This window comes from Mastomys coucha, unplaced genomic scaffold (genome assembly GCF_008632895.1).
Source record: "Mastomys coucha isolate ucsf_1 unplaced genomic scaffold, UCSF_Mcou_1 pScaffold1, whole genome shotgun sequence".
Lineage (NCBI taxonomy): Eukaryota > Metazoa > Chordata > Mammalia > Rodentia > Muridae > Mastomys > Mastomys coucha.
The window spans coordinates 82,262,687-82,273,952 of record NW_022196891.1 but is presented as its reverse complement, the minus strand read 5'-3'; the positions used below and the strand labels follow the sequence as shown (position 1 = coordinate 82,273,952).

The window sequence follows — 11,266 nt, the reverse complement described above, 5'->3', positions numbered from 1 at the left end:
TCCAAAGTCCCGGATCTTACTATGTAAAATGACATGCAGTGGTTGGTGCAGTCAGTCCCAGGACTGGAGGCTGCTGTCATAAAGTAGCCATGGCTTCCACGGCATCGATGAGGTGTAAGGCGAGGCTGTACTGCCCGTGCCTCTCTGGCAAGAGCTCCATCACTTTATGCACTAGTTTAGCTGTTGCTGCAATAGGCACGCCAGTGTTCTGAAGATCCTGGGGATTCTGTGGATGGGACACAACAGCCATCAGTTTCGTGCAGCCAAACAACACCTTACTGACAAAGCTTTACTATGGAACTTCTCCCACTAGAAGCATTTCTTTGGGATGAAGCTCACTGAAGAAAGAGGCCACCGCGGACCTTCCGCTCACACTGCCCTCCACTTACCATTGCCTTCAGCCAGGTGCAGAGTGTGGGTGGGAGTCTGGCCAGCAGCTCCATGCCTTCCTTCGTCTGGGTGTGGAAAAGTGCGTGAGCCAGCCTTTGCCCTGTCAGCACTAGCAGCTGAGACGCCAGAACTTCTTTGTCCTGAACTTGAAAAATGGCCTAAGGGTGAACATGGAGAAATAATTCAGTAGGAGCTACTGTCCCAGGAAGGTTGCCAATGAGGAGACTGTACTTTTGGCTGTCCACATGACCATGTGCATGGATAAAGGAAAACTGAAATCTGATCTAGAATTTAAACCCAATTGAACTCTTGCTCATCAGCTAATTTTTGTTACCTAAGTTTTCAATTTATATGACAATATACCTCATTTTCAAGTAAAGGTGATGTTAGATGCTATCACCTGATGGCTACTGAGTACTCTGAAGTGGCCTCAGGCTTGGAGAACAAGCCTCTTCTCCTTATTGCTGACAGAGTCACTCCTTGCTTGAGTGGATACCTACTGGCCCTGACTCATTGCTTTCGAGGTCTGGTAGCCACACTGGATTTCTGGCCTTGGACCTTGCCACGCTGGTCCACGTATCTGGACCTGTGGACTCCTCAGTGTCTCAGCTCTGGGAGTGGCTAACTGCTTCTCCTTTAGAGGTCGGATCAGTTACCACTTTCTTTCACCTACTGAGACTCCTCACTCTACTTTCATCTCTTGGGACAGATCTTCATGCTTCTCTGCTCCCGCTGATGAGCAGTCCTCCAGGGGCCTTACCTGTGTACTGCTCTATGCCTGTATGAACCTGGCAGCAGGCACAAATTTGGATATAGCTTTCTATTCTTTTGTTGATTTCATTGGAATTGGTCTCATGTCCTAGCTGGCCTACGTACAGGAGGCTGACCTTAAAAGTTCTTATCCTCTTGCCTCCGCGTCGCAAATGCACACACCATTATATCCAACTATTTTACTCTTCATTTACTGCTTGCTTCCTCCAGCTGTGTGTTTTATAACTTGCATCCCATGAGCATCCTCACCTCCTCTCCTAAGAGGTCAGCTCCATGGTTGTACAGCTCTCCTACATAGTGTCTTCGAATGACATCTTCGCTCACTTGAAGGTGATGGGCTAAGTCCACAGCCAGACTCGGCCAGTTGAGATCTTTGCAGTGAGTGTCTGCTGCTTCTGCAGAGGGATCTCTGTCCTTGGAATGCTGAGCCTGGACAGCTGCACTGACAACTTTCAGTAAGAACTTGAAGACAGGAAGGCAGAGCACTGCCTCGTCAGTACTTTTCACTTAAAAGTAGCCCAGTGCTTGCTGTGTAAGCTGGTGGCCTGTGTTCAATCCCAAGAGTTCATCTACAGGTGGAGGAGAACTGACCCCACAGAGCTGGTCTCACCCCTCCATACTCAGTGCCACAGACAAGTACCCCCACCCTCCATACACATCAATAACATAATTAAAAGTGCCTCAAGTCAACTTTGTCAAACAGACTACACAAATTATTTTGAATTTTTAAAATGTGTGTGTACATGCATTCATGTGTACACATGTACACACATGCCATCGCATGAATGTGGAGGAATCAGTTCTCTCCTCTATCATGAGATGGAATTAAGGTCACTAAATGTCCTTCACCTGCTGAGCTGTCCCACTAACTCGAAAATGGTTTTGCTATCAATAAAGGAAGACACACTAGAGAAACTAGCTCCTGGGAATCACTTCAGGTGGCCATCCTTTTAAGAGACAGCTATATTTCTATTTTGCTATTTCCTCCTAAGAAACAAGAAAATCCAGTAACTAACTTACCTGTTGTCTTACTGAAATAAAATTTGGATCCATTTCCCCACTAGGTAATAACTGAATTGAGGTTAAATCCTTAAAAAACGCATTCTTTCCCTAAAGAGAAAGACAGAGAAAACAAAAACACCCTGAGTACAGATTAAGGGAGAATAAGGGAGATTTCTTTTTTAAAGATTTATTTATTATTATATCGAAGTATGTGTAAGTAGCTGTCTTCAGACGCACCAGAAGAGGGCGTCAGATCTCTTTACGGGTGATTGTGAGCCACCATGTGGTTGCTGGGATTTGAACTCAGGACCTCTGGAAGAGCAGTCAGTGCTCTTAACCACTGAACCATCTCTCCAGCCAATAAGGGAGATTTTTAAAGTTGTCACTTTATGAGTAACTTGTGGTTGACTTTTATATTTTCCTTAAACAGAAAGATGTCAGCATTCTTTTCGGCATCTCGAGTGGTGACCACTGTCCAGTGTGTGACCAGCAGCCTTTAAGATGGTCCCTGCTCATCTAGTATTTGAGTCCCATGTTATTCTTCCCCTGAATTGTGGGCTGCTGGCTGCTAGCAAGTGCAATTAGACAGGTGATAGCAAGTGACACTCCAGACTGGGTTCCAAAGAACTATGGTTCTGCTTTGGACACTCTTGTTCGCCCTGAGAGGACCCCGAGGTCAGGTGAGCAAACCTACAGACAGACAGACAGACTAGATCACACTCTCCAACCCTACAGACAGACAGACAGACTTAATCACACTCCCAACCCTACAGACAGACAGACGGACTAGATCACACTCCCAACCCTACAGACAGACAGACGGACTAGATCACACCCTCCAACCCTACAGACAGACAGACGGACTAGATCACACTCTCCAACCCTACAGACAGACAGACAGACTTAATCACACTCCCAACCCTACAGACAGACAGACGGACTTAATCACACTCTCCAACCCTACAGACAGACAGATGGACTAGATCACACTCCTAACCCTACAGACAGACAGATGGACTAGATCACACTCTCCAACCCTACAGACAGACAGACGGACTAGATCACACTCCCAACCCTACAGACAGACAGACGGACTTGATCACACTCCCAACCCTACAGCAGACGGACTAGATCACACTCCCAACCCTACAGACAGACAGACGGACTAGATCACACTCTTCAACCCTACAGACAGACAGACGGACTTGATCACACTCCCAACCCTACAGACAGACAGACGGACTAGGTCACACTCCTAACCCTACAGACAGACAGACGGACTAGATCACACTCTTCAACCCTACAGACAGACAGACGGACTAGATCACACTCCCAACCCTACAGACAGACAGACGGACTAGATCACACTCCCAACCCTACAGACAGACAGACGGACTAGATCACACTCCCCAGTCCAGCTTAGCCTTTAGCTGACACCACCATGAAGAGCTCCACCATGGTCTCCAAGGCTATTTAAGTGACAGGGTCTGTGCATCTAGCTCAGTGCAAGGCTGAAATCTAAACAAGTAAGTGTTGGTTGTTTGCAGGTACCAAGTCTTTGGGAGAATTGCTTAAGCAGTAGTAAATCACTGGGATAATGCGCAAGTATTCTGAACCCTTAAACACTGGTACATGTTTACAGAGCCATCCAGAACAGGGCAGGCTGGGCAGGTGCTCACTGGGTACGAGCACTTGCTGAATAAGCACACATACTTGAATTCAAATCCTCAGCACTACCAAGGAGAAGAGCTATACTGAGGAACACACCCATTGTCCTCTGACCTCCACACTCCTCCCAACTCAAAACCAATCAAACAATACTGTGTCAGGCTTCCCTCAGCAGGTAATGCAGTGAGAGCACCCAGGTCTGCCACTCAGCAGCACTCTACCTTGGATTACCTTTCATCTAGATGTGAACAAGCCATCCCAGACAGAGAGCATCTGCACAGTGAATGTCTGTGATTCCAAGTAATGCCCAGTGCCGCGTAGGTTAAAACTATACACCACTGGCTTCACATGCAGGCCAGTCTTTGCCCTAGCTGCATGTAGTTCTGGGTAGCAAAGATCTGAAGGTGGTGCCTACCTCCAGGATGTTGGAAGTAAAGGCATGTGCCTCATGCCAAACCTGTGATTTCTTAAGCATCTTTAACAATTTCAAACGAAATATTTACTATATATAATGTCTCACTGAGAAAGTTTGTCATCAGCCCCCACTGTTGCCTTTCTCTCAAAGGTTAACTGCTGGGGTAGCTGCCATCTGTTTTGCTTTTTGTCCTCTGTGGGTTAGATGCAGTCTCTACCACTATGCTGAATATAAACAATTATATGCTGCCCTAAACAACTGTAATCTAAATACTGTTGATTAAAATCTCTCAGCTGGGGCTGGTGAGATGGCTCAGCGGATAAGAGCACCTACAGTTCTTCTGAAGGTCGTGAGTTCAAATCCCAGCAACCACTTGGTGACTCACAACCACCCATAATGAAATCTGAATCCCTCTTCTGGTGTATCTGAAGACAGCTTTAGTGTACTCATTTATAATAATAAGAAATAAATCTTAAAAAAAAAAAAGGGGGGGCTGGAGAGATGGCTCAGCAGTTAAGAGCACAGACTGCTCTTCCAGAGGTCCTGAGTTCAATTCCCAGCAACCATATGGTGGCTCACAACCATCTGTAATGGGGATCCGATGCCCTCTTCTGGTGTGTCTGAAGAAAGCAACCGTATAAACCTGCATACATTAAATAAATAAATAAATGAATCTTTTTTAAAAAAAAAAATCTCTCAGCTGGGCAGTGGTGACACACACCTTTAATTCCACCAGACTGGCAGAGGCAGGTTAGTCTGTGAGTTCCAGGACAGCCAGGGCTACAGAGAGATATCCTGTTTTGAAAAACCAGACAAAACCAAAACCAAAATTAACAAAATGAAATAAACACCAACTATTACTACAATGGTCCCTCCCCAACTCTCTGTCACTCTCTAGTTAGGGAGAGATAGGACAAAGGGCACCCAGCATACTAAGCAAGTGCCCTGACACTAAACTGTATCCCCAGTCCCCATACTGCTCTCTTAAAATATACATTACTCCTGCTTATGTAGACTATCAAACTAAGCGTGTCTAAGATCATCCTAAATAAGCTTTCTTAGATGACCTGCCCGGTCCCAAGTTTGAGAACAGGTTTGCTGGAACCCCTTCAGGCTCTGTTGGCTCTGCAGTCGAAGCTTCGAGGTAGATTCCTCAGAGCCTTTAGAATGTACTACCCTCTAGGCTCCACCCTCCAGAACCTCACTGAGCCTTTCCCACATTCCATCCCCTATGCGCACTGTGGACACGCACCTTTCCTTGAACATCTTGATTACAAATGCATCTAACTTTTACTGAGCTCTTGCTTTGTGATAGGCAAGGTACACTGACACGGGAACAACAAAGAGGTGTGCTAAGTTTTGGGGACATAGACAAGGGCTTTGAAGGGGGGAGGGTGCCTGAATGATAACAAAGCCAACCTAGATGCTAGCCACACAAAACAGCTGCCTATGAAAATGAGACAATACAAGCAATGACTGTGACAGGATATATGACTTAGGCATGGCGGATGGAGCAGGAAAGGCTGTGGACAGTCCCTCCCAGCTCCACAGTTTTACGGGCAGAACTTCCTTAAAATAGTAGAAGAGACCCTAAGGGCTGTGAGTGTAAGTGAAGCTGCTGAACACACACCATGCCCTGCATGCCCTCTTTAGAGAGGCGGTTTTCCACAGGAAGACGCTCTCTCTGCTCCTCCAGGGACCCGAGGTGAAGCCTGTCTTGAGAAATGTGCTATCACACTTGACCTTAGCCAAAGGCTGAGCCTGAGAAATGACACTCTCACTTTCTTATGAGCTGAAGCTGCATCCTCCAACTCTGTCAGAGCCGAGTGAATAGTAAAACTGAAGTTCTTATTTCCTGTTAACCCTGTATCTCGGGGCACCTGAGAAGGACTTACTAATCCACCAAATGATGCAGAGCTTTTCCATGGACCACCAAGTTTGAAGCTGATTTTGCAAGGAGCTACAAAAATGTGAGGCAGGACACCAATCTGATTAGAAAGATGGCTTCTTCAGTGTTGGCCTTGAGAGCAATGGAGACAGGATGGTAGGAAGGGGTCTGTTGGACTAGGCAAGTGGGGAAGACAGTGATGGTCAGTAATGTTCAGCTGGGATAGTTTTGGTTCTTGAGACAGGGTCTCAGCTTAGGATGGCCTGGAATTGGCTAAGTGGCCCATGCTGGCCTTGAACCAGCTTCTGCCTCCTAAGTGCTGGGAGTTACAAGCACAGCACCATGCCAGCTACAGCTCAGAACAAGTGAACAGATGGGGCTCGGGTAGAGTTCACCTCCAGGTTTCTAGTGCGTACGAGTACACAAACAGGCACTGATGTCGATTACTCAAGCCACAGAACTCATGGAAAGCAAACTAAGTTAGGGCAGGATGAGGATCTGCAGATAGGTTTTCGATACAAGCTCCTTAGGACATTCAATTAAAGCACACTCATCAAACTGTACATGTAAGTCCTGCCGACACACACACTAGAGGAAGCAAGCGGGTCGGTCTGTCTGTCTAGGGGGAACATGCAGAATGAAAAAGACTGACAGCCCCGAAGCACGCTGTGAGGAAAGTAAAAGAACAGAGCTAGGTAAGGGGATAAGGGACCTGGAACCTCTCAGAGATCACCCTATAAATCATTAAAAACCAAACACAGACAATTCAGTAAGAAAGCCATGTGCCTGTTAACCAGCAACTCCGAACCAGCTCCAGAGCTGGGGAGCTCACCTTGCTGTCAAAGAGGGCGAGTGGCTTCACACTCTTCAGAGAAAAGCGCATGGATGCGTACAGGATGGAGCAGAGGATGGAATGGTGCTCCACCAGTGGGTAATGGATAGGCTTCTGCTCCAGCGCCAGCTCCACGATAGAGATGGGACCTTCCACAGCCAGCCAGGCATCCTCAGTGTCCAGGACTGGTACCTGGACTTCATCCCTGCTAATGTCAGCCTGCGAGGGTGAGAACGGAAGTCTGTGTCAGGAGTCGGAGACTAAAGCCGCAAATCCTACAGTGCATCCTGAAGTCTTCATCCCCACTTACAACAGAGAAACCACAAAGTATAACAGAGAGAGAGAGAGAGAGAGAGAGAGAGAGAGAGGGAGAGAGAGAATGACTACCACCTGTAGCATTTAATTTAAATGTTAATGCAAAAGGAAGCCTGTGACTGGACAGGGAAAAGGGAGGTAGAGCTGGGAGTTTCAGAGACAGAGACAGGAGGAGGAGGAAGATGGAGGATGAACAGGACGATTCAGGTTCTGCATGGCTTTAAATAGCCACAGGTAGCTATAATATCATATAGGGATAGAATAATTGGGATAACTTGTCTAATATTGTGTGGGCATCTTGTGAACTAAGAATTTATTGATATATAAATCTGACTGATTAATTATAAGCTTCTAGAGTTTTGATTTACTGGGTTACTGGAATTTGGGACTGCTGACCACAGGAGGTGGATGGCTGAGAACGTACAGGCAGCTCTGAGGCAGGCAAATCGGAGCTAGAAAGACTACCACACAGAGGCTAGCGTAGAGGCGGCGGGACCTTGGGCAGAGTAGCTGGGCATAGCGCAGGATATCGCCACTTTTTAAATATTTCTCGTAACAATTACTTTTTAGGCTAAAGCCAAAACCTACAGATAAATATGATATATAATCCACCAAATGTCATTTCTTAAACTGAATAGTTTTCAGAATATCCAATATCTAAAGAGACGCTCAGACTGAGAAAGGGTGTGAGGAAGAGTTCTGTGTGCGTGCGTGCGTGCGTGCGTGCGTGCGTGCGTGCCTATGGTCTCACTGCATAGCCCTGGCTGGCCTTCAGGCATTCTGTCCCAGCTTCCCAGGAGGGGATTATAGGCATGCTCTACCACATGGCTACTGTACACCTCGTTTACCTCCAATGATGTCTGAAGAAGATCCAGGCAGGAACCGAGGAAGGCTGTCAGTGCTGTGTCGCTCATCCCTACATCCTGTTCTCAAAAAGGAACACAACGTCCCTGCGTCAAATTGCTGTGCTACAGAAAAGAAAGCTCAACATGGCCATCTGCCCGACTCTCTACAATGAATACAATCTGCAGTCATTGTATGTTAAATATCTTGCTAGTGGGTTTGGTACTATCAATTTGATATCAGCGCTTAGTGTGATATCAGTATTATTATTATCAATCAAAGTCCAAGTTCTGAGGTGAGGGAGTGGCTTAGTGGCTGGGGTATACTCAGCATATATAAGACTCTGGATTCCATCTCTAACACCAAGGGCGAGAGGGGAGACGGTAATGTTTTGTGTCTGTGCACTGTAAAGACAGATTCTTCAACTTGCCAGAGCGTTTGCCAGCCAGCTAACCATGAAATATGGTAAGGTGTACACATGAGACATAACCAGGGAAGGTCTAAGTTACCAGCCCGGGCTGCTGGCTTTATAGTATCTTGAAGGCACTGAACTGGATTCTTTGAATAAAAGTAGAATCCTCCACTTGACAGACAAATACTAGATTCAAATTTTTTGGCAAGAAATAGTTCCCAATGACCCCTTACCAGACAAGTGTGAAGGCCACGGCATCTCTGTGTAGTCTTTTTAAGGGCGAGAAGGTCTTCACATCCTCAAAGTACATAATACAAAGAGTGTGTGTGTGTGTAAGCGTGTGTGCGCACACACGAACATGCGCGCACTAATGAATACTTGGCTCCAGTCACAGAACCAGTCTGAAGGACATAGTGGAAATCGTTGGTCGTGGTGACTGGTTGGGGGAACAAGGTCTTTGGCAGTTATATTTAGGTGTCTCAACACTTCTTGAGATACCTCAGAAGTATAAGTCCCAGTTTGAACAGCAAAACTACTGACCAGCAGCCTCACTGTCTGTGGGTCAGTCTCAGTTGAGGTGAGCTGAGACTGGATGGAGAGCCTGCCTGCAGGGGAGGTGAGGCATCCCTACTGTGAGGGGCTGGAGCTGAGCAGACCAAGGCAGAAGCAGAAACGGTAACAACTACTTCCCATCGGAGTCCAAGGTTAATGGAGCTGGAGGAGTGTCACAGGCTAGCTGCTGTCTCGTCGGGAAACTGAATGGCCAGAGACCACAACTATTTCGTTAATGCTGCACTCTCTTTCTGTTCCTTGTTATCTCCAGATCACCTCGACAGTAAGAACCAAAATTCACTCCTACAGTACTACGCTATGGAGATGGAACATAGGTTTGACAATGAGGCTCACTCACCCTTCGGCACAGCCTATCCTTTGGAGATTTCCCAACCTGAAACAGATAGGAAGTGTAATATTTAGCAATTTAAACTAACAGGCATTAGAATGGTACAGGAAATAAAAAGCAACCCAAATTGCAGCTATAAATACACATGCCATGGATTAACTATTGGCTGCCAACAATAAGAGCAATTTTTTCTGGAAGCACTCAAATATTAAAAAGATTACACTGTGCTCATGAATAATAATTTTCCAAAAAAAAAAAAAAATTCTTGGGCTGGAGAGACACCCCAGCAGTTAAGAGCACTGTTGCTCTTACTAAGGACCCAGGTTCAATTCCCTGCACCCACACTGTAGCTTACAACCATCTAGGGCTTCTATAGGCTTATACATGGCACACATAGGTGCACATAGGCAAAATATTCATGTATAAAAAGTGAAATAAATAAATACATCTAATAAAAAATCCCTCCCCCCAATAAATTGTGTATTTTGAACCAATAAGAAAAGTCCCCACAGGCATGGAGAGCAGCACAGTGCTGAACTCCCAGCCTACCAGAGGAAAGATGATCTTGAATTTTAAAGTTCAAGGCTAGCTGGTGAGGCCCTGTCAGAGAGAGAGAAAGGGGAGGGGGAGGCTGAAAGATAACAAGACAGGCGGACAGAAGAGGCTTAGTAAAACCCAGCTCTCGGTTTGTATAGGCAAGTGGCTGTGTTGTCTAAAAATTCCTAGTACAGAACACACCAAAGAACTCTGTTTGTTGATCAAAATATATGATTTAAATGGTTACAAAAAAAGACAACAGGACAGATGAGAATTCTACTCCAGGCTAACAAAGGCAGCCTTGCTTAAGGAAGCTCTTACTCAAGCCTGACTGCTTATGTGTCCAGGACCAATGGGAGCTGGAAGCTCTACCTTCAGGAAGACAGTCCCCTCTGACAGTCCACAGAGAGCAGTCCACAGAGCACAGTCCACAGAGGACAGTCCACAGAGGACAGTCCACAGAGAGCAGTCCACAGAGCACAGTCCACAGAGGACAGTCCACAGAGGACAGTCCAGAGGGTAGTCCACAGAGGGCAATCCACAGAGGGCGGTGGAGCTGAGCCTGAAACTGTTACCTCATTACCTGGCATTGATTCCTGTAACAGACTTAGGGCAGTAGGCTCAGGCCAGGCCAACTCTGACATCCCACAATGCTGCCGGAATTCCTGAGCATGTAATGTCTCTACTAAAAACTGCCCAGTGTCTTCAATATTGAGTAGCAGATCCTACTGACTGAGCCTTTACCACACATGCTAAGAAACTGCGCTAAGTAGGTTACAAAGTAAAAAACCCCAAACCATTGCCTGCAAAAGTATTTTCTTCATGCGCAACTTCTTTTTTTCCCTAGAGCCATGTCCCTGTCACTTGAAAGGATTTTTAAGTCACTAAATCCAGAAAGCTATTAGTCTAGAGAGGGAAATGGAAAGTGAACATTTTTTTTAATGCAGTGCTCGCTTCTACTTTCTTATCTCCTGACAGGCCACCTCATATATAAAGGGAAAAAACAAATGTTGCGTAGAATGACTTAGATGAGTAAAACAGAATGAATGACGCCTAGGCCAGTTGGGCCATGTGTCAAGGAGCTAACCACAGTGGTTACAGGGTAAAGGAATAAAAGCATTAAGAGTTTGTAGTCAGGCATGGTGGTGTGCACCTGTAACTGAATCACTTGGAAGGCTGAGACAGAATTGCTAAGAGTTCAAAAGCTAAAAATAAAAAAGGGATTGCCCAGCCCCCAGAGGTAAATTCCTACTGCTGCAGACACCATATACTTAAGATATAGGGCCCAGTTA

At 46.1% G+C, this 11,266-nt stretch overlaps 1 protein-coding gene across 3 annotated transcripts in view; it reads right to left on the bottom strand.

The window, feature by feature from the left end:
• Positions 1 to 11,266, bottom strand: part of Rab3gap2 (RAB3 GTPase activating non-catalytic protein subunit 2) — a 79,491-nt gene that overhangs the window by 2,732 nt on the left and 65,493 nt on the right. For all 3 annotated transcript variants that reach the window (XM_031337855.1, XM_031337864.1, XM_031337872.1), the window contains 7 exons: positions 9,447 to 9,482; positions 8,130 to 8,204; positions 6,967 to 7,185; positions 2,182 to 2,271; positions 1,411 to 1,623; positions 390 to 548; positions 1 to 226 (listed from right to left, as the gene is read on the bottom strand). The exon at positions 1 to 226 is cut by the window's left edge. In XM_031337855.1, the coding sequence (XP_031193715.1) occupies positions 77 to 226; positions 390 to 548; positions 1,411 to 1,623; positions 2,182 to 2,271; positions 6,967 to 7,185; positions 8,130 to 8,204; positions 9,447 to 9,482 (942 nt within the window). In that variant the 3' untranslated portion in view covers positions 1 to 76. The remainder of the gene's footprint in view (positions 227 to 389; positions 549 to 1,410; positions 1,624 to 2,181; positions 2,272 to 6,966; positions 7,186 to 8,129; positions 8,205 to 9,446; positions 9,483 to 11,266) is intronic.